The 24,047-nt window shown below is 41.8% G+C and overlaps 1 protein-coding gene across 1 annotated transcript in view; it reads right to left on the bottom strand.

Annotated features, from left to right (window-relative positions):
- The window catches only part of TXLNB (taxilin beta), a 36,511-nt gene extending 16,318 nt beyond the window's left edge, over positions 1-20,193 (bottom strand). The window contains exons 1-6 of the mRNA XM_065833298.2: positions 19,981-20,193; positions 14,288-14,704; positions 12,301-12,392; positions 8,330-8,500; positions 1,900-2,094; positions 59-178 (exon numbers count right to left, since the gene is read on the bottom strand). Coding sequence (XP_065689370.2) covers positions 59-178; positions 1,900-2,094; positions 8,330-8,500; positions 12,301-12,392; positions 14,288-14,690 — 981 coding nt within the window. The 5' untranslated portion in view covers positions 14,691-14,704; positions 19,981-20,193. The remainder of the gene's footprint in view (positions 1-58; positions 179-1,899; positions 2,095-8,329; positions 8,501-12,300; positions 12,393-14,287; positions 14,705-19,980) is intronic.
- Positions 20,194-24,047: the final 3,854 nt, after the last annotated feature.

The raw sequence follows: 24,047 nt of genomic DNA, 5'->3' as shown, positions 1-24,047 counted from the left end.
CGTGCAGGGCTTGTTTTGGCCTAAAGTTAGCTAAAAGACAGATTAAAAGGATATGTACGTATTCCTTTTCTTTCTGATGTCGCTCCTCAGCTTCCTTCATCATTTCCTGAGACTGCTCCAACTTGGCATCCACCAGTTTCTGTTGAAGTTCTCTGTGCTTAAATATTTTATCAAGGTGCTGTAAGGAAATAAATTCTGCTGAATGTGCAGGTTTAATTACACACACAGACCTTCATGCTCATACATGCACAGCTATCTACCCGAACACTCATAAAACAAAAATATTGCAACACAGGAAGACTCCCAACCTATTGCAATCACTAAAAAGATACAGTGCTGATAAGAACAAACTGACAGAATTTGCATGGAAAGTTTAACATGTTTACATTATCTATTTTGATTTATTATAGCAAAAAAATAATTTAAAAATAGTGCCTTAGCATCTTTGCCAGTTCTATGGCCTACATATGAAGTTATCAGTATAATGCAATATATTTGAAGATTAAATAATTGCTCATCAATAATAAATATGCAGGCGACAGACATATTTGGAGCTGTTATGTGGTGGCCCTAAGCCACTGTGTGGATAAATGTGTGAAGACACATTGCACCTGCAGTACTTGGGAGCATCTGCGTGGCTCCCACTGTCCTCTCAGTAAATACAAGCCCTGTACATCCCCTTTGCCATAGATGCACAATGTGGGCATGGAGGCCCTGGGTGAAAGTACATGATTGGGGATGTGGAGAACCTCAGACCAGATGAACCAGAGGCCTCCTCTGGCCTATAAAACATCTGGCTCCATGGTGACCTTCAGGAGGTAAAAGCTGCTGATAGCCCGCTTCACTCTTCCTGCATTTAGACAAAATTAACAGGAGCAAATATTATGAGTGCATCCCTCTGGCTTTACATTGTCTTCTCATCAAAACTACAAGACATGTATGTACATGTCCTTCATTCAGCATAAGACTTCATACACAATGCAACAGATTTGGAAATGGATGTATCGTGTTGGGCATTCCAGATTGTAAGGACAGATTACTTATATTTTATTCAGTATGATAATGTTGTCCAGTTGCACTGAGGCTCACAATTAAGTGTATTTAGAAACAATAAAAAGACTCATCGTGATATCTGCTAGCATTCACCATAAAATAAAATAAAAAAACAACAAAAAAAGATAAAGTAGTTTAGGGTTTCACTGAAGGGTGGTTATTTTTTGTTCCAGAAATTTCTGACCAACTGTAGTGTTTACAGAAAGAATAATTTCCCATCTGTATACTGTCTGCTAAATCTTATGGTGAGCATTGTGCCTTCAAAGAAGAATCTACTCCAATGCAAAGGGCCTTCTTTATCTGTCTTCTTAATTTTCTGCTTCTGAGAAAGGGTCAGAGCATTCAAATCAGAACCCTTCTCAGCTACCTGTGCCTGGAGGGAACAAAAGTATACTTGGCATCACCAGCAGAACAGGCTGTCCAAAGAGATGGGAGGTGGGAAGTGCTCAGCGGGGCCTTGGGGAGGGAAGCAGGAACAGGTGCTTCTTGAGGATTTGGGGGAGTGGTGAGGGGGCGGGGGGGCATCTCAGCAGGTCGCTGGCACACCTCAACATTGGGATAACCCAGCCTCTCTACCCGCCGTGGCCAGGCTGCCGCGGGTGCTGCAGGCAGGGTGTCTGCCTCAGCAGTTCCTTGCCTGCAGAGCTGGCCACGCAGGGTCCAGCAGGCTCGCTGCATGCCTGGTCATGCTTGGACACCAAAATGTGATGGAGGCTGCCTTCATTACCTCCACAAGACACCCTAATGACAGCCATCGGGGGAACAGGCTGGCGATGCTTCATGCTGTCCCCTAGGAAAGCTGGTTTTACTGCCCATCCCCATGGGCAGCCAGGGTGCTGCTCTCACCTCCTCCCGCAGCTCGTACTGGTCAATGATGCTTTTCAGCTTCTCTGCCAGCTCCGTGTTCTCCTGGCAGAGCTTCATGTTCCTCTCGCTTTGCTGCTCGATCTGAGCCTGGATTTCACTCAACGTGCCCTGGAAATGATTAGTTATTTCTTTCCTCTTCTCATCTTCCTCCCGTGCCCGTTGAATTGTTTCCTCCTGTTGTTAAACGGAGAGAAGGCAGGCATGAAAGTGAGATGTATAATAAGTGGTTCCTAAAAGATACTGTTTCAGAGTAGCATCAGGCTTCCCTTTGAAGGATTATACATGTTTGCATTCCTCTTTGGAGATTTTCTTGCTTTCATCTGCTCCAACATTAGGCATGATTCTAAATTTACAGAGCAAATTATGCAGCGGCCTTGAAAATATTAGGAACTAAGAATTTGCATTTATAAAGGTGGATGTAGAGCCCAATTTCAGATGAAAGCAAGCCTGGAAAGGGGACATACGTGCATGTCTTGATTCATGGTACTGCAGCACAGCTTTTGCTTTGGAAGAAGATATTTAGTAGAAGCAGTTGAAAACTCTTTTATCAAAATATTTTCTGATTGGATTAAAAACTCACCCTTTAAAACGCCTCCTTTTAACTACGAATCCTCATATCAAATTTATGGTCTTTGAGATTTTCATTTTTAAGAGAAATACACCACTCTCTGTAGATTTTCTCCCAATTCCTCAATTTTCCTTCCCTTACTTTTTAACAGACACCAACATTTGGACTAATTTATTAGGTGGTGAAATCAAGGAAAGCTTGTGGGCTGTTTTTCACAGAATCAAAGCAGATAATGAGAACTTTGCCTTTTTTTTTTTTTTTTAAACCAATTGTTGAAATTCTGTTTTGGATTTGTTCATATAAAAGAGAGTGCAGAAAGAATGTGGATTCACTTATTTGAATCAAGCAATATGGGCTATATTTATTCCCTACTCATTTGCTTCCAGGGCAGTCTGCCCTTCTGGGGAATATAATCCTGACCTACAGTGGTCAGGACCATATATCTGCTGTAGTTACAAACCATGCCAGAACCGTGTTTAAGAATCTGTTCCACGGCATGCAAATGGTGTATTCTAATAAGGTTTCGACTAGCATAGTCATTTACATTAAAAACTCTTATAACACTGCGCATGGGTATTTTCTATAAATATGCTTGAATAAAGCCTTAGCTGACTCTAATGAGGTATGACTTATATCATAAATGTGATGTAAAAGGTGTTGATTCAGGCCCTACTTTTAAAGTAAGACAAATTTCAAATGACCCAATTTCTATTTAGCATGCACAACACAAGCCTGACCTTGGACAACTCTTGTTCAAGGTAGGGGACGTTTGTCCTTATGCTGACCAGGGAGTGGCAGAGATGACAACACCTTGGATTATGGGAGGAAAGTATTGGAGCCATTAGTGTTAATAATACCTCAGTGCACAGAAATCACCACGAAGCCCTGCAGTGCTCTGCAGTTTACACAAGAACACGTGTGTGCACTCACAAACAGAATAAAACCACGTGTGAGCCCAGGACTCTCACTCTTAAGAGGAAGAAAGAATTTCAGACAGAGCTGGGCAAATGTCGGGAAGGGACTGGTTCAGCACCTGGTTTGGAAATTTGACACACAAAAAATCACCAGCAAGATGAAAATGAAGCTCTCTAATTATTTTTTTTTTTTAATTTGTGAGAATGATTTTGAGTTAGCCTGAAAAACTTTGCTTGATCAGAAATCAAGCTTTGTTCTGTTTGTAGTTACTTTTTGTTTAACTCTTTTTAGTACAACAGTGGAAAAGAAATGCTGTTCCAAAGTAGAGTTAAAAATGCTACATTGCCAAAATGAAACATCTAATTTTCTTTTGAAAGGGGATGTTTACAAACAATGTTATCCTTTCTACTTTTGTTCAAAACTTTGCCAAATTTCACTTGAATTCCTAGATATTAATAGTTTTGGTCAAGTCAGAACTCCATTTTACATCTAATACCCTCTTTAAAAAGCTGCTCGAGCCTCTTAGTTCTCCATTGTATAGATACAGTCCTGAGCAGGGAGGAGAATGACCAAGTGTTTTCACTTCAAGAAGTCAGAGTGAGAAACTGAAATTGCATGTCTGGAATCATATTTCTATAGCTTCAAAACATCTTTCCTCAAAAACAGTTTGTTGTTGTTTCAGTGGACCAAACGGTGTTATGTCACTGTTGTGATTTAAAGCTCTCTGGAGTAATAAATCCAACGGAATATAAAACAAAAACTTGGTGGATTGTGTGTTTGTCACACTGAACAGTTCTGTCACAAGGTGAAATGAGACATCCTGAGAATAGCAATCATGCAAATGTTAAAAAAAAAAAAAAAGGCAAGTGTTACTCAGAGGATCTTATTTCCTGCTCATCCTCTCTTCTGAGGTAGAATAATTATACAGAGCACAGAACAATACAAAGATTCATGGTTAAAGACACGGAGCCAGGAAGCATATAGTTGCAGGGTAAAGTATTTTTCTTGACTTCTTCTCCTTCAGAGAAAAAAAAATATTTGAAGAAAAGGGCAGATGAGGTGTGTCCCAGAGAGGTCCTTGGAGTCCTTCGTGAAATAGCAGTGATTTGTTAAATCCTTGAGATCCCAGCTACAGATTAAAGCTGGGTGTGGGTGTGAGGAGCCGGCTGAGCAGAAAGGTGGCTGTGTAGCCTGAGCACTGTGCAGAGACCTGCAGGCATCACCTCTTCCCTGTGCCAAGGAACAACCCCTCTGTGTCTCAGTGCTCTGTCTCTCAGGTAATACAGTTTCATCCTCAGAGTCTTCTAGGTGCTACGATAATACCATGTGAATAGTGATGGGTCTTTGGAGGTGTCTGCTTTAAACCTGAACCTTTACCAGCTGTAAAAGTCAGGGTGGGGGCTGGATGCTCATGGTGCCACCAGCAGAGCCCTGTGTCCCTGCCAGCTCTGCTCCAGGGCTGTGGGGATGGCTGCCCTTCACCCGTCTCACCTGAGCAGGCATAGTCTGGCAAACTTCATATCATTGGCATCACCCAGACTTTATTATCACATGGCTACAGCCCCAACTCTTTACTTATGTATGTTACCATAATCTGAGAAAATGTACCTTTTGCCAGTAGAGTCCTTAGTCCTCCCCCCTTCATAATGCCATAGTGCAAAGCAAGATCCTTAAGTTTCCTCCAAAACTGGAGGCCTGAAGACAGACTTCTATTTTGTGTTACTATTGTTACAGATGAAAAAGCTCTGTGGAGTCCAAAGCTCCTGGTTTGCTTGGTTGAAGGGAGCAGAGCACAAAGTGTTTAGGATGGTGACATTTCAGGATTATAATGGTGAAACCATAGCATGCAAGCCATGTTTTAAATTAAGTATTCAATTTTAGTGAGAAAAATAAAGCACTGTAAATTCTTTTTTAGATTTCCAGTTGTGGAAGACTACAGTCCAGCCATAAACTATTGTTTCCCCTTCCTCTGCCCCTTCTTAATCTTTGTGCTCCATATCTACCCTATAAAAGACATTCTTGTGTTCTCCTGCAATACTGCTATCACTCTCATGTTTTACTGCTAAAAATGCAAGAATGCATTGAATAAAAACTTGTAAAATTAAGACAAGGATATTCTGCAGTTTGGGATTTATCACTGGAATGTGAAATAATTTGCAAATAGAAGGGCAGGATCATCTCTGGTTCTCATGCCTCTCTGGCACAACTCACGAAGACTTTTGGTCTGCTGAAGTCCTATCAGCCAAGATGATATGAGCAGGGACTCCTAATTCTCAATGAAGCATTCTCTTCTTTCCCAGGCATCATGGTCTGAGCCAGTTTGGAGCTGAGCCCATAATCAAAGCTGTTGGTTTATGTGACATTTGTATGAAAGTCATTGCATAATGCACAGTAGCAGAAAAGACAAGGGACCTGAGAGGTTCGTGTCACTACAAGATGCTAAGTAGCCACCAAACTATCAGATAATTGGCAGAACACAAACACCATGCAGAGAAATGCTGTTGGTCTGAGCAGAGCTACTCTCTATTGCAGTGGGAACACATTATGCTATTTCATGTACATTTAGTCTGCTTTTCTTGGAGGGAGAATTAAACATCTGCTTTCTGCTGTGAAGTGTAACTGCAAGGATGATCTGCCCTGTGGATTTCAGCGCAGCTCCTTATTGCATATTCATCACCACTTGGCTGCACTGATCTCTACTTAATGGGAATTCCACACACCAGATGAGTGAAGACGACATTTACATGACGTGATGTGCACATAATGTACCACATGGCAAGTTAGAGGAGGTTCGTGATCTGGACAGGACAGGTTTCTCTGGTGCTATTGAAATGACACAGTCTCCTACAGTTTTTAATTTCCATGCTTTGGAACATAATCAGAAGTGCTAATCCCAAGTGCTAAAAAATTATGAATCAGCTTCTCTGTCCTGCCAAAACCAAAATAAAAATTACTTAAGCAGGAGATTTTAAAAATAACATTCAATCGATTCTCTTGTTTTGGGCCCTCTCAGTACAGTCATAAGTGAAAGAAAATTGCATTCATTTAAATAAGCACATGAGATTCTAGAGATTCACAGATGTCCAGGAGCTAAAGCTTAAAGGCACATATTCTAAGAATTATGTTAAAATTTTTAGAGAGACAAAACTGCATAAAGATATTTAACACCTTTGTTTATTAATTTAATCCTCATTCATTCTGCAAGGATATTTTGTCTTACTGTTTTATTTAACTTTGTTGTTTTTACACTGAAAGCACAGGAACCAGAGGAAAGCTATTATTCAGGATTTCTTAAAAGGTCTCCAAATTATTGGAAAGATGTGGTTGAAATGTGAACATTTGTTCCTACTACAAGATCAGCTCAGATACCTTTCCTGGCTTACCTGCATGGGTACAGGCTAAAAACCAGAACTGAGTCTGAAATTAGTAGGTTTATTTAGGGGACCTAGTCTCAAAGTAAAACAGTCCAACAGGTGGAAAGATGTTGGAAAGAGACTTTGCTAAATCTGAAGATGAAATGTGTAATGAAGTATTTATATGCAAAGAGAAAGGAAAAATCATGCTCTCTATTAGAGAGATTAATAAGCATATCATAGCTGGGAAATTGTATGAAGAATTCAACAAAAGCTGTTTCAAATATAACTATTTTTTCTCTATACCATTTCCACTGATTTGTTCCACTGATACAATTTGTTTGTTTGAGAAATCTCATTTAAGTCTATGCAAAGCACCATATACTGTACTCTTAAATCACTTTAAAATTAGCTTGTATTTATTTTGAAAGATTTTGCCCAAAGACAGTGTGGTAAATCAGTGTGGATCAATACTGAGGTGTAGCTCAGGTCTGTTACAAATGACAGGCACAAATACTACTTGCACTGCCAGTTTCGTGCTACTATAACTGAACACACAGAGATTTGCTTCTAGATTTCTCAACTATCTGTTAAACTGGTTTTGTCCTTCTACATGTGCACAGTTTGAGTGTGTACATGGCCGTTTCCCCTCTCAGCTGTATTCTTACCAATATACTATGAAAGTCAGTGATAGACCTTGAAGGCCAGCTCCTGAGGTGGTGGAAATCAATGAAAATCTGTTACAGTTAGCAGAGGTTATATCAGGTGAAATTCTTGCTGCTGAGAATTCATATGTGTAACTCTATACATAACTATATCCCCATAAAGAAGGATTTTGAAAAGATCAAAGGAGAGGCTTTTTCTATTATAATAACATCACCATCATTAACGTGTACTCAGGGAAAAGGAAGATCACAACAGAAATACAGTTCTTGAACACAAAAATTCTTAAGAAGCACAATTATATTATAAATTTCCCATTTACATTGCATGATGCACCAAGCAGTAGGCAGACATCCACATGGATCCCAGCCTTTTGACACTCCTGAAAATTTCCTTTTTGAACTGATTCTTGTAATCCAAATGACTTCCACAAACAGTGTTGGCATTCTTCCTGTCTTGAGGTTCAATGTCTTGAGGCAAATGTCCTGATTGATTAACCCTCACAGATCACCCAAAAATGCCCAAGTGCTGAAACTGTATGAAAACACTCGCCAGCCTACAGTGAGTCCCCTGGAGCAAGGCTGGTGCTCCTGTTATTCTGGCCATGCATTCACATCTGCAGCCTCAGGGACCTGGTCTGTCAGCACCGCTGGTTTTATCTGCACTGAGCTCCTTGTTAATCCAAGGAGGGCTTACAGCTAATGTGTGCAAACTCAATGTCCAAAAATGCTTTGATATAGCCAAACGAGGAATAAAGGGAATAAAGGCCTAAGACTAGAGTGTATATGAAGTTATATATTGCACATGCAGATGCAAAAGTCTGTTAGATTTGGTACTAGAGCAAGATGGGAAGGCATCAGCATATTCTTCCCTTCCGACTGTCGGCTACCTTGATGAAGCCACCACTCACCTTGAGGTTTTTGTTGTGCCTCTGGAGCTCCCGGCAGAGGCTCTCCAGCTTGCTGCGGGCAAGGATGGCTCGGCTATGCTCGCTCTGCAGCTGGTCCTTCTCCTTGGTGATCTGGGCCTGCCTCTTCTGCAGGTACTTGAGCTTTTTCTGCTCGGCACGATGTTCTTCGAGCTGGACAGGGAACAGGGATTAAAATGAAAAAAAAAAAAAGAGGAAGAAAAGAGGAAACTAGTTCTTTTGATTTGGGGGAAGTCTTCACACTTTCTTGACCTCTTAGGAAATGTTTTCTATTTATCAGCATTAATGGGAGAGGAGCAAGCAACCTGCAGGAAGTCTCAAGCCTGCTCACTGCAACAGTCACAAGTGTGCTTGTAGTGTGGCTGAACATAGTTTTTAACACTCTTTGCACACTGCTTCAGCACTTCCTTCTTTGAGTTGAATTTCTCTGAAGGACATCTGCGAGGTTTTTATTTTTGTTTCAACATTAGGAACTGGAGCAGCCGGCAGTGCTTTACATGGTGAGATTTCTCCAGATCATGAAGTAAAGCAATAGCTGCTCAATCTGTTTTGCAGCTTCCTGGAAAAGAAGCAGCTTCCTAGATACCCAGGAACCTGCTGGAAAAAACAACAGCAAAAGAGGTGCTGGAGACCGTGGATGCCGTCTGTGTGGGGGTTTTGCTGCTGATGGAGGAGAATGCTCTTCAGGGAGGAGTCCCCCCAGAATGATCTGTAGGCATCTCCGCTTGCCAGGCTCCTCTTGCTCCTGGGAGCACATGGGAGCATCTGTCAGTTGTGTTTCTGGAGGTCCTGTCATCAACAGGGGTGGGTTACAGTGAATCAAACCTCTTTTGTGCTCTTCATCTCCACGTAATTACTGCAGAAAACATGGACAGTCAGTCCCTGACCTTCACTTGGGAACCTCCTATCGCTGTGGGTGGGTGGCTCCTACCTCCCCAGAGGGCTGTGGAGGAATAATGGTGTATTTGGAGGAGGGATGAGGTCAGCAACAGAATTACTAAGAGCAGTCACTGCACAGACTGGTCATTTCTTCTGACACGTGCCCATTATTGGCTGCTCTGGAAAAAAAAAATTCCTGCACTGCAAATTAACACCATGACAGATATGTCAAAGAGCATTTCACCTCTTAAGCTTTTTAAAGATCTCGTCTCCCATTACGACGCACTGCTCACTGCATTACAGGCAGGCATACATTGTGAGATATTTCTGAAGTCCAGATGTTTTCTGGTTGAAAAACAGCAGCATATGAACTGCAATGGGCAAACCTTAATAATGATAGTTGCTATTAAGATTACATTATCTAATAATAAGTACCACTAGTATTAATTATTAACCCCAATATGACTGGGAAAGTCTGTGAGTGCTGGGAAATGATGTGCAGCTCAAACAAAACAGTCTACAGTCACCACATTTTACACATTCTTTGCCTGAGGATCTGTTTTCTGCAGATGTTCTGTAATTTATGCTTACAGTACAGAGCTCTATGTACTATCAATCAAATCAGGCACACCACAAAACAATGCAGTCATCAGTTTGGCGTATATTTACAGTTTATGCCCAACTTTTGGCATGTGTATTGTGTATTTTTACCCTAGTAGATCAGAATAGGATCAGAATACGAGCTTTTGCATCTAATCAAGCTGCACTAGCTAAAATAATTTTTCTAGTATTGTAGGAAAAAAATAGCCTCTTTGTAATTAAGGCTGAGATTTGTTTTCCTTTACAAGCTTGATTTTGGCTCTTTCCCCTTCCCTTTTAAAAACACAAAAAAGATTCATTTTGCTTCACATTTTGAATGTGCAGTCTGTGCTGAGCAGATAATTATTTATCCAAATTTTAGATGATTCACTCAAGCTGTGCTTGAGATAGCTGGTTTAGAATAAAATAGGTCTTAATCGTGATATGAAACTTCTTCCAAGCATTTTTTGCCCTCTCTCTCTCCCCACACCCCAAAAAATGGCTTGCACTAGAAACTAATATTTCAAAGTTCTCAGGAGTGCCTAAGATATGGTTTTATTCTTACACTGAAGAAGGGAATTTACTGGTAAATTGGAATGACAAAAGGGCCTCCAATGCTACATTTTTATGAATAATTAATGAAATATTATCTAAAATTAACTACAAATAGAAGAAATCCTGATTTTGGAAGGCTAACCTAGAGAGAGAAACTCTCAATTTAGGAAAAAAAGTTTTATCTTGACCCCACTGCAGACAATAACAATACTGATTTATTTGTGTATACTTCTTGTGCTCAACACTTGTGAGACCCTCAGGACCTCTGAAAATAAACCAGTCTCAAGTAATTCTGCAACAGCTGTTTGTAAGCAAAAGCTGTAGCAAAGCACAGTCTGCTTTACTAACACTCTGCCTACACCAGTATTAGTGAATGAAACATTCTCTAATGGCGAGTAATGTGGCATGGTTTGTGCCAAAATGGCTAAACTGTCCTCTTCTCCTGTCCCTGCAGTCATGGCATCCTTCACACTAGCCCATGCTCTTCCCTGATGCCTTCCATTTTCTGGTGTTTTCTTTTCTATAGGCTGTACCAGGGCACGTGCATAAATAGCACATGCATAAATACTTGAACAGCATATAGCTGGGTGGCTGTGGGGAAGTGCTGATGCTGTGTGGGGTCACAGATGGGCACAGGTGGCAGCAGCAGCACTCTTTAATGCAGCTGAAGCCATTGCCAGCACCCAGCTCAGCCTGGCACATGGCTGCACCTTCCCCTGAGCTGCAACAAGGGCTTGAGTCACTACATGGTAGTACACCAGGCCAGAGAGCTGAAGGCTGAAAAATAACTCAGCAAAAGCAAAAAGTAACCTAAAGTGTGTGATGGGGATGGACAAGAGGGAGCAGAGATAGTCATAATTACTACACCTGACTGCTGATAAGTTATTAGAATGATAGAAAGTCCTGATTTGGAAGGGACCCACAAGGATCACAGTACACCACTCAGCTGTGCTGAGTGAGCAGTATAAGGCTTTTTACGATAAGCTTGCAGTTGTATTTCTTAACTGATTTATTTCACTGACATTACACAGGATGTCAAAACCAAATGGTCAGTATTTTTTTGTCTTAGCACCTTTCTCCTGCATGGGCTACTTGCAATATTGCCCCTGTTTTATACAGTTGCTCCAATGATGCTTGAATGCATTGGAGAGTATATTATAGAGGAAGAAGATGACCTATTTCAGTCAATCTCTGGGTGTGAAGTCTCTTTAAGCACAAGCTAAACCATCATCAGTCCGAGCCAAATTTATGAAATCAGAGGATTTTAAATGAAAAAAGAGAAAGCTGAACTTCACATTATGATGAGACATGGACGCATGTGCACATAAAACCAATTACAAAGTCATTGTTCTGCTTGGCAAATCTTTTAGCACTCCACAAAAAGTAAAATGCTGCAGCCTTTTCATTTGTAAGATTTCCACAGTTTATGGCCACAGAACCCTGTAACGACTTATTAGAAAAAAATACTTGATCTGAAAATAACCTTTCTTAAGTGTGGAAAGAACAGAGGTAGCTGGCATTGTTACAGGGGTGACATTATGGTGGCAGGGGCTCTGATTCTTCATTTCACTGTGTTGTGGTTTCTCTTACCATTAGCCTCAGTTCTCTAGTTCCTGGTTGTCTGCTTCCTAACTTTTAAACTAAGCCCTGCATTATTTTTAAAAATTATTATTAAATCACTCATATGTAATTTAAAGCAATATCTGCATATGGAAGTATGCAAAACTCCTTGCAGAAGACAAAGGCAAGAGCCCAGCTTGTTTTCCTCACTTTTTCTCTCCTTCTCATCTCTAATTATTTAACCCTGACAACTATTTTGGGATTCACTAGGTAGGACAGATGCTACTACTACATGAACTTTGACCATGCTGCATGGCATATGGTTTTTATATCTTATTGTATAGACAGTTTGCACAGAAGAGAATCAATGTTGTACTAACCAGCTCAGCATACTTCTTAAATAACAGATCCAGCTTCTCCTCTGGAGTATTCAGCTTGTTCAAGCTTTGCATCAGTAGGGTGCCTTCTTTTCCTTGAAAAAAAAAAAAAAAAGAAGCAAAGATTTGATGGTAGAGGTAGTTTGTAGCTGGTGTTATGAAATTGGTTGTCTGATGCATGAATCTGTAAAAACTCAAGGAGAAATGAGGCATTTTGGAAGGAAACAATTTTTTTCTATGAATTCATGTTGGTTTCTTCTCCGCACAAGAAAAAACATGCTCGAATTTTCTTCTATTTCAACCCTCAGTAATGTGTTGTCTTCTAGCAAAAGCCTTTTTTCTGTACAACCTAATTTTAATGCATTGTTTTTGTAATGTTGCTGGGTCACATATATGACACATTTGACTCCAGAGGCTCAGAAGCCAGATCTCTTTGCAGGCAAAAACTGATCAAAGCTGGTGTAATCAGCTCCTGCACTGCTCAACCCATGCAAGACAGAAGGAAGATTTAAGTCAGGTAGAGAGACTACAGTGCAGATGGAAAAATCAAAGAGTGGCGGGTACTGCCAGCCAGGTCAATGAATACCAGAGACAATGCTTTCACAGTCTAATAACTATCTGGGCATGCATAGCTAATTCACTGCGTAGCCATTTATATATTGCTTCCATTCTGATACCTCTTGGTATTCATTTCAGCCCTGAGTATGAGCTGGAGCTTGAATACCACTTGTTCATCGAATACAAAATATTCCTGGTGTACCTGCAGATAAGGACGGCTGTGGTGCCAGGGGCTTGGCTGTGCTTTTCCAAATGCTTCTCTTTCCTGAATTTGTGAGAACAAATTTGCTTTCTGCTTTAGGCTGGACTTTTTCTACTTTAAGCCTAATGCAGTCCAGAAGTACTGCCTGTGGAGAAAATCCACTATTTCACACTAAATTGTCTCTACAGTAACAATATAAATAAGTTCATGAGAGCTAAAATCAAACCCCGGAGTGAAAACTGCTGAAAGTGCAGCTGGAGAGCCGTGCTTTGGTAGTTTCACTGATCTTGGAGAGGCACCAATAACTGCATCTAAGCCAGGGCAATAGAAACGGGGGAGCTTTCTCCTGGATATTCGAGACACTTTGAAAAAAAGCCCTGTACTGTTCTGTGCTTAGTCCCCTGCCTGTAAGAACGTCCTGCAGTGATTTTTCTATAGTCTTGATCTACGGCTGGGTTCTGGTTCTCACACAAAGGTGAAGCTTGAAGATCGGCGGGAGTTTAACGTGGGAAGGGAAACAAATTACATGCTTACTAGATTGGGATGTAACTACATTGCTCTCTAGTGGCTGCCCAGCAGAAAGGACATCCTTCACAAAAACTTGCTGGGACTTCTTTCTGGCTCAGCTAACAGAGCCCTGCCATGGCCGAGGAGCTCTCTAAGCACTGTGCTTAGAGAGAAAAAGCACATTGGCTTATTTCACATAGTCCATCATGAGTCTGGAGGTCTGCTAGATGAAGAATAACCTGGTCATGTTAGTGAATTTGTTCTGCAAATTCCCACACCACATAATAGCACCATTAGTACTGTTATGACTAGTGAGAAATCATAACTGAGGAAGCAGGGGAAGAAAAATTTACTGAGGCACAAATGAGAGATCAGGTTTTCTTTTCTCTAAGTAGCAACTTTCAGCAGTGTGCCATCAAACTCACAGCTTTGGCTAATCAGTGTGAGTGGCCCAATAGAACATCAGAATTGTGTGATACAATCCTAAGCTTTTGTCTTTTTCAAAGGACTAATACCTGATACAGCCTATGCGTATCTGTTTTGTAATTGCTGAAAATAATTATCCGTTAGAGAAAAGTTGTAACAGTCACCATATTTTTCAGTAACTATAGGTAACTAGAGGTCCCCATCATCCATGGCAGAGGCTTAACATGGGAAAGAGCAAGGACCAGGGAGGTTTTATTTCTGTCCACAGAAGGGCCAGGTAAGTATGCAAGTACTTGCCTAGTCCTTTCAGGATTTTCTTCTCCAGCTTTTGCTCTTTGCTGCCGCTGGGTTCCTTTGCTCTGGAAGCATCCCCAGGAGACAGTTTCTCTTTCTCGCCCTCCTCATTTGCATCCTCACACTCCGCATCCTCCACGCTGCCTGGCTCCCCCTTCTCAGGCCTGTTGGTTCCTGTAGTGGTGCTTTCCTTCTCCATCAGGCTCACGGCAGACCCGTAAGTTTTTATAATGTCCTCCAACTGCCGGCTCAGCTCCTCTGAGATGTCACACACGGCTCCTTCGGGCCAGGTGCTTGGCTGCTCCGTGGGGGCTGGAGCAGGGGGCTGCGAGCCTGGGGCAGCTTTGTCCCCGCTCTGCCCCTGGATGTCCTGCTCGGGCAAGGTGGGAGACTGGTCATTCTCCATGCTTGGTGCAGTACCTGACAGCAAACACACGGAGGATTAATTTAAAAGCACGCAAAATTAGTCTTATAACTGTTCCCGAAACTCAGCCAGCATGTGAGTGATTTTGTGCGGAATTTGGTATGGCACCTTATCGGTTGGCTCTGGCTTGATGAATATGTCACACTTAAATGAACAACCAAAGCGATTTGCCTGAGGGAGAAAAGCAAATTATATACTTTCCAAGAGGAAAAATATGCCCAAACCTAATACTTAAAAATCAAAACCTTTTATTCCTGTTGCCAGCAATAACACACAAAATGACACCTGAGTCATTTCTATCACTTCCCTCCCTGAACATACTATTTGCCACTTGTTTACTTTTCTTGATCTGTTTATCTGCAAATGCTGTCTAGCAAGGTGGGCAGCTTTACTTCAGAGCTGCATCAGTTTCATTTCCTATTTCTCTCCTGCCAGCACATCTTAAGTCGATAATCATGAAAAATGAATATTTTAAATTAATCTGGTGCACTGAATACTGCACTATGCTCTTAGAGAGCCCAGCATGGTGCTTGATCTACAAATGGCCTGGCTTGGCACTGTCACAATAATGGCAAAGAATAAGATAAACAGCTATAAACTGCTCTTCTCTTGTATTTGCTGCATGCTGCTGACGGCTTGTTTAACAAAGTACAAAAACTGGAATAAATCACAGTGAAGTAAAACTGACACGAAGTACCACAGTCTATGGTGTTTTCTGGGGCAAATTTCAGATAGTCTGTTCCAAATTTGCAAAGAGAAGATTTTGTTTTCCCACCGCTTTGGGCGACGGCACTCAGCCGGGTGAATCCAAAGCCCCCAGTATCTGTGTTCCTCTGGAGGCTGCTCCGGCCTACCCGGGACCTGGCAATGAGGGTGTCAGCAAGAGCATCCACACCAGCTCCTGCAGGTGTGTACCAGTAGAAACAGCATCTCTGACTGCATGTGGCTGGAAAACTCACTGTAGAGAAAAATCCTGCCTTCTCAGAGTGTCAGCAGAGCTGCTGCCACCACTGCGTTGCCCTCACGAGGTAGCACAGAGGTGCTGGATGCACAGCTGGGTCTCACCCTGGAACCAGCCCCCACTTCTGCTTGACTACATGCTCCATACTCTTTATTAGACAACGAGTCCTTTCTTTCTTTTTCAGGCTGATTTTTGTTCCTCCTTTTAATGACATGATTTACAATGGTATCAATAGGGGACAAAGAGAGGAAAAAGATTGCTTTCTCAGTTCTGTTCTAGCATCTGAGGTGACTCTTATTTTCTGAAAAACAACTTACTTTGAAAACATGAAGCTAACTGGGAAGGACTTTGTTCTCTGTTCAGTTGCCTGTAACCTTTATCTTCTATGGTGTCTAAATTTCTACAGCTTTCAAAATCATAAACTAACTTGGCCAAAGGCAGCATATGATAAGAAAGATGTAATTTATTGTCATACACAACTCAGTTTTTGTTATTAAACTCTCCCCAGTCAAAGTGATCTTTGGAAGTGCAGTGACAGCCATCACTTCGGCAACATTTTCAAGATTTGATTGTCTAGCTATTTTATAAGATAGTCAAATATTATAGTTTATCATCTCTCAAGCATTTAATTGTGAGCCTATAATTGAAAGATCTGAGTGAGGTTTAGGATGTGCCTGAAAACTGTTAGCTACAAATCCCTGCCCCTGCAGTCCTCCCACAGGTGCAACTTGCCAGTGGGAACAGCTTGGGAAGGGAGCTAGACCTGGTCCCATAAACCCTGTCAGACAGACACACCCCATTCTTTCCTTCCTGTATGTGGCACGGTCATTACATCACTGTAAAGTGATTGTAAAATTATATCTGTCTGATTTTATTTCATATTGAGTTTAATTTACATCGAAATATTAGACCCTACATGTGCAATTTAGGTAAATAATTCCAGATAGCATGAATGTTAGACTACAGTTTGTGATCTTGTTTTAACTAGAGATAATTGACTACCAATTAATTCAAGGTCAGTTAGATTATTGTAAATGCTAAGCTAGAAGCTCCACAAAATATGTGTTTATCTCTGACATGGTCAGACTAGTGTTTACAATTGTATTCATTAATTTGAATCAACTGACAATTGGCAATCAATCAGCCAGAAATCCCAGGTTCACCAGCTTTTGTCTAGACAGAACAAAAGTCTCACAAAGTACATCCCTGATTTAAACTAGCTATTTTTGTAATATGTGCATCACAGAGGGAAAACAGGATTGCTAAATGCTCCATCTCCAAATATGAATTTCTCTTCTGACTACCTACTCTCTTTGTAAGAAGGCACAAGCTGACATGGTTCTCACTGCACCCTGACTCTCTCTGTTGTCTGCCTCCTGACTCCCAACTGCATCCCTCATGGAGCAGCTCAGTTTGGCTAAAGGTTTCCTCCTGCATAAGTCACAAAGCATGTCTGCAAACACAGTAGGCTTTAAATAATCAGTGGTGATTGATTTATACACAGTGTTTCTAAGTAATTAGGAAAAACAGAGGTGAATGAAAGAGAAACTGGATGTTTAGAATCAAGGACACAAGGACACAAGATGTATAAACACTGGCTGTACAGGAAATCTTCCCTAACATAGCTAGAAAGGGGTTAGTAACAATCGGTCTCTGAAACCATGGCAATTCACATCTGCTGAGGTTCAGTCCACCAGCCTGAGCATGCAGGAACCACAGAAATATCCAGCAAAAAATCTTTAACCCTAGGGTAGCCACTTGATGAATCATACTGGGGATGGTATTTACACATACAAATAAATATTTTAATGTTTTATTCTGTTGTCCTTCAGGCTGAACCATGGATCTGCTAACTACTTTCAGCATAAACACAGCACCTGTTAAGACTTCTACACCTTGTTCTGTGTAACAGCTTCCCCAGCGTCACAGAGTACTGCTGAGAACAGCCCCCTTTTACAGCCTTTGATGCTGGGAAATTTTACTGCAGTTGGCCCCAGTCCTCCGCATGCTCCAGCTTGTTTAACCTTGATATACATCAGGAATTCTTCCTTATCAGGCCATAAAAGTCTTACAGTGCCAATCTCAGCAAGACCCAAAGTGTTTACATTATGTGCTATCTTAGATACAGTAATGCCTAAAAATTAGGGGCCCAGAAGATAAATTCCTTGGTTCCTCGTTTTGCCCGATTTTAGGCAATCCACCTCTTGACATTTGTGACTCGTACCACCGTTACCATTGCCCCCAGGCACCAGAATTTCCAACAGGGCCATATCCTATTTTATGGCGAAAGGGAGGACTGACTGATTATCTGACTGAGTTTGAGTGTTGGATCTTGTTTATTTTTTTCCTTCTGCCCTCCCAAATCTGGGACCTGTTCCATAGCCCTGAGATCAGCATCTTTCATGGCCCTGGTGTTTTTGAATGGAAACTTGATCCCAAACATTTGTGGTTGCTGCCTATAGATAGTCACTCTTGTCCTCCCCGCTCATGGAAGTGGTTGAATCACCATCCCTGAAGGTGTTCAAAAGACAAGTTGATGAGGTTCTTAGGAACATGGTTTAGTAAAAGTTGGACTCTATGATCTTGAGGGTCTTTTCCAACCAAAATGATCCTATAACTCTGTGATTCCTCTCCTCCAGTTGGAAACCCTAAGAGCCAGAGGGTGCTGCTTCCTCCCCACTGTGAGAGACCCTCATCTCCATTCTCTTCCTTCCTCTGTTAAATGCTTGGGGTAACCCAGGAGAGCAATGGAGCTCCTCGGGGCACAGGTGACCCCTGGTCTCAGGTGGGAGGTGACAAACACTGGTCTCAGGCTCATGTCTTTCTGTAGGAGGCCATGCCTGCTGTCCCACAGTGAGACTGATGCTTGGGAAAGCAGCAGTCTGTGGTTGTCCCCAAAGGCACAACGCTGGGCTGAGCACACAGCACAGCCACAAGCTGCACCCCAAGGTAACCCTGGAGGTGTTTAAAAGGCATTTAGATGAGGTTCTTAGGGATGTGGTTTATTACTAGAGTGCCGCTAAGCTCAGTCTGGTAATGTGCTGAGTTTGTCTGTCTCTGACCGTATCCCTTAACATTTAACATTTATGGCACAATTTGCCTTCGCTGTGCTTTGAAATCAGCCAGTACTTCTAAAGTAAAAGGTCAATGGGCAAGAGCCAGTGCCTGATTTAGCAGAGGAGCAAAAGCCATCCCTCTGCTGCTGGGAGAACCATCCCCCATGCTGGGCTGCACCAGCCACCTCTCACACCGCTGGAGCAGACACTGCTGCTGAGGCACCGTCCTGGCATGAGCAAAGCACAAATTAAATGTTGTCTTCTTAGCTTCTCTTGCAGACTGTCTTGCATACTGTCTCAGAGTTTTGTTTATCTTCTTTTAAACAGAGCGCTTCCCCTTCCTTCTCAAGGGATTTGCTTTCTCCTTCCCTTCTTGCAGTTTGAACTTCTAGAGGGTTTACAAACAGGTCTATATTTAGCTCTTGCCTCCCCATGTATCTAGCAGAAGGACACATGGCACCTGCTCCGCAGCCAAGAGTTATTTTAAGCACTTCTAAAATGGGTAATGGTATTTAGCAGTTTGTGCTCAAAATTCACATACATAGACATACTTCTCTAAAACGACATAGTCCATATACTTACATGAGCTAGTATATGCTGATAAAATCTGAATTTTTACCTCTACAGGACATCAGAATTGAACTTCAGTAACACCTCAAAGCAGCAAACATTAAACTCTGGAATGGGCCACACTACTGTAGCTCCAGTTGCCCTCCAGAAAAATACAAGCACCTTCTTATAGCCTAGACAGTGTCCTATGTATTACTTCAGAAAGTGATGATAAAATCAGCTTTATCAACTACATGCTACATTTGAATAGCTTTATGATTTACGCACAATTTTCTAGCACAAAACTGAACAAAAGTGTGTAGGCTTCACAGTAGGTTTTCATACAAGCATGAAAAGAACCAGACTCAAGAGACTTTCTGAAGTCCGCTGCCTCACCTCTCGTGCAGCACCTGAGTCTTGACCACTGATTGTTGTAGCAAACCAGCCGTGGCCCCTAGTCTCACTTAAAGGCAAGCTCTATCAAAGCCAGCTTAAAATTTTTGATCACTCTTTAGAGAAGCATTTCTTACTTTTACCAACAGCCTTAGATACTCGCCTGTTTTCCTCACACATCTCACAGTGCCCAGGCTTTTCAGGCTATTCCTAGAAAACGTGGGCTGAGAATCCCAAAGGGAAACACTTAGACTAAAGCCCTTGTGCCAAGCCACCACACAGTGACAGCAAGGAAGCTGTTCATCAGACTTACCGGAGCAAAAAGAAGAGGTGAGTGGAGAAAAAAAGTCAGGCAGAAAGCTCAGACCAGGGCACGCCAGCAACAGGACACTGGTGCTGTAATCCTGTCACCGAGGGAAGAGGGATGGGAAGACCAAATGAGAAGGGAAGGACAGAATGACACAGCAGGAGCAAACAGAGCAGAGACTGAATGCAGGGGACTGGCTCTGATAGGCGAGCAGGGAGGCTGCCTGCGAGCTGGCAGCTTAAGCCAGCTCTGCTGGCTATTCCCTGCTCTAACAGAGATAGCACAACAGATTAGAGACTCGGGCCCACAGAAAGAGAAAATAAAGGAAGCATTCATACACAGCTGCTGCCCTTCAAAGTTAAGTCCTAATCCTTCAATGACTTAATGCACCGTGCTGTGTAAAATTTGTCAGTATTGACTATTGATTGGTCAAACTCAGTGTACATTTTCTGTCTGCACCAGAGAGACCAAGGTGGATTTCCATAATGTGGAACGGGATATGGGCAGGATTTGTTAAAAAACGGACTGATTCTTAATCATAGACTCACTGTCTGGAAGGGACCACAGAAGGTTTTTACTTCAGCCTCTTGTTCAAGCTCAGCTGCAAGCTCAGACCAGGTCTCTCAGAGCTTTATATTAGTCTTTAAAACTTCCAAGAATGGAGACTGCATGACCTCTCTGGGAAGCCTGTTTTCCTGCCTGACTGTCCTCATGGTGAAAAAGTCTCTCCTTACATCCAGCCTGAACTTCCCTTGTTTCAGCTTGTGCCCATTACCTCTTCTCTTCCCAACTTACAACCCTATGAAAAGCTTGTCTGTGTCTTCTTGATAATCTCCTCATAGGTATTGTGGGGCTGCAGCTAGGGGCCTCCAAAACTTTCTCTTCTGCAGGCTGAACACCCCACTTTCCCGAGCCTCTCATCAAGGGAAAAGTGCTCCAGCCTCAGTCATGGTGGTGCCCCTCCAGTGAATCGACCAGTTTCATTTGCTAGTGGAGCTGGCTGGTGTAGCTGTCTCCCTGATCTCAATAGCTCCCAAACAAATGTTCTCACTGCTGCCAAGGTAACCTGTCTGACCTACTATTTCCATGTTACCTTGCTGTTCACATTGGCCCAAAGTTGTTTATACAAACAAGCAGAGCATTCCCTGGGGAGCTCAGCTGCATCTTGTTTATCCAGCAACCAGCATCTACCACTTCTGTAACCCACAAACCACTCAGGCAGCACCTTGAGATGCCAGATGGCCTAAGGACCATCTGCTGCCCACTCCCTAGAGAGAGATGTAGGTCAGTTTAATGCACAAATACACAAACAACTGAGAAGCAATAGGGCTCATACTGGAAGTGGCTATGCGAAGAGAAATGGGACTTTGGCTCCAGTGAAAAATAATAAGGCTCAGAACAATGACAGGAGGAAAAACACAGGTATGCTACAATGATTTGGAGTAAGCCTTCAAACAGAATAATTGTTGCATGGGACTAGAGGATCTAGAAATGTTTTTGCACCTCATTTACGAGGGGTGCAAGAGTAAATAGTACTGGGCAACTCAGTATTAAGTATTGGCTCAGGAATAGTCCATGTGAGAAGCATCTCAGACTTACACTAGAGGAGACTAAAAGTCCTGCTATATTTGTGGAGACAATGTCTGTGGGGCAGAAAGAACATACTTGGGTTGATTTCTCATTATTTTTATTCATCTACTTGGAAAAGGCAGCTCATATTATCTAAGGATGTGTGGGCATCATGGCTTAAGGAAAAATCAATTCTTTGGATCTTCTTCAGACACTGGTGGTGGCTCAGTAGTGCTCCTTAGGAAGTCACAGATTTAAGTATAATAATAATGAAAGGGAGCTTGCAAGGTCAGAGGCTTCTGTTTAGAATCTTTTGGAGGGCACTGGAAACTGGCTGGACGTGTTTTGAGAGAAGATAAAGCTCTGGAGTTGTTTGTGACAGTGCAGAGTGAGTAAGCAGAATACCAGTGAAGATAAGAGTGTTTGTGTGGGCTCCCTGTGCTCCTTCTGTTTTGACTGGAAAATTCTCCTGTTCTAGTCCCTTGTTCATTTTTCTTTTGAAATAAGATCAGCTCCAGGGTTTCTGAGACCAAAATGCACAACTGAGCTACCAAGGAGCTAAGCAACAGCTGAGCTGCAGAAAGTTACTCCAGCATATCTGTACTCCTTGACAAACACAAGGAAACACATTCAGCTTTGCTTTCTTTCACTGGGGTTAAAGCCATTACGTGTTAGCTCATTCTTGCAACAGCCTGACAGCGTGCACGCAGGCTCTTATCACAGCTCAAATGACACTCAAGGATTCACTGGGTGGTGAGAAGTTGGTCACGTCCTTGAAACACCAGGGCATACTGACTACAGTTATTTTTAGGTATTTTATGTATTCTTTTTGTGTGCTATGGGAAAGTTTCTGCAAAAGACTGTCAGTTAAACTCTCTCAAATGCTCAAAGACTTAAAAAAAAAATGTAAACTGTGTCTGAAGGCAATATCATGTTGGTTAAAGGAGCTTTCAAAAGGTGTTTTTTGTTTGTTTGTTTGTTTTTCCCCACAAGTAATGGCAAGCCTTTGATTTTTTTTCCACCTGAACAAAAGCTTAGTTTCTGCAGAAGCCCTAATATCCCCTGAAAGTGATACAGACTGATTTGGCCTGCAGGCCAGCCTCTTGACAGAAGGTGAAGAAGCTGGGAAGGGTGTCCTGCCTTTTGCACTGGCCAGAAAAGAACCATCTGCACTCCTCTGCGAATTGTAGCTGCTCTGTTCCGTGGGATCACACTTGCCAGCGGCACAAGAAAATCTGGAGACAACCAGTCCCCATCATGTCACACATGGGGATGCAGACTGCAGGGAACTGCCATGGCCTGACACAGCCTGCCACTTCAGTGCATCCTAGCAAGAAAATTCCACAAAGAACCTGAAGGAGTGCTTAACCGTTTTCCTGATGAGCAGTTACTCGTTTATTTTTGGAAAGATACAAGCCTTTCAAGTTATATCGTACCCATGCAGAACCAATTCCTGCAATACCAGTACTTCAGATAATTATATTGGAAATAAAATCGATCCATTCTGTTTAAATATGTACCATAATATAGTTATGCCATTATATAATTATACAGCATGATAATATATAGTAACAAGCAGTTATGTAAGATATACAAAGTATAGCACGTATGAAGGATTTAGAAATACACATAATGTAAACCATACAAGTAGAATCTAGAAAGAGCCCTCATAAAGGTCTTGAGATACAGAAGCATAGTGATGTGTGAGCAGGGGTCTAGAAGTCAGAAGCTGACTGAACCAATGCTGGGAGAGTCCTATGAGGTCTCAGTGCAAAGCCCATCAAGACCAATCTCCACCTGGTTTAATTTATTTCTATAGAAATTTTGTAAACATCTAGACCAATCAGACATTTTGCATTATGACCTCTTGAGAATAATTTGTCTCTTGCTTAGTCCTGTGTCAAGGAAAAAAAAAAACAACATTTATTTGCATACACAAAGCAGGTGTTCCACACTGCATCAATTTTCTACAAATTTCCTAGCTCCAAATCAATCTCGAAAGGGTTGGGAGGTTATGATTTGCCTTCTAATAAGATTTTATGGCCTGAAGGGTTTGCCGTATACCTAGGGTTTGGCAGGTTTTTATTTCTACAGCTCAAAGATCCTGGCTACCAATGACAGTTAATAACATAACCAAATTAGCTGACACAGAAAATCCCAGTAGGCAACATACTTAACTATTTTAAGCAAATAATTTAATTCTTAATCTACATCACTAAGAATATAATTTCTGAAATTTAGCAAGGAAACCACTCTAAGAATCTGGAGGAATTCCCCATGGTTTGCTACTGAACAGTTTTTGATTTATTCTTGGAAAGATTAAAGTCTTTTGAAACCTTAAGAGCAAGCAAAATCAATTATCAGGGTTTCAATTTTCTCCAGGCAATTTTCACTGCTTCAGCTTGCCCAAGAGAGATACTCTCCATAAATACGTTATGCTATTTGAAGAAGTTTGCAAAGTGGAGAATAGCTTCACCTGAAAATTCACACATAAGGTAAAAGAA

This window comes from Patagioenas fasciata, chromosome 3 (genome assembly GCF_037038585.1).
Source record: "Patagioenas fasciata isolate bPatFas1 chromosome 3, bPatFas1.hap1, whole genome shotgun sequence".
Classification (NCBI taxonomy): domain Eukaryota; kingdom Metazoa; phylum Chordata; class Aves; order Columbiformes; family Columbidae; genus Patagioenas; species Patagioenas fasciata.
The sequence above is the reverse complement of the archived record's forward strand: the minus strand, read 5'-3'. Positions and strand labels throughout refer to the sequence as shown.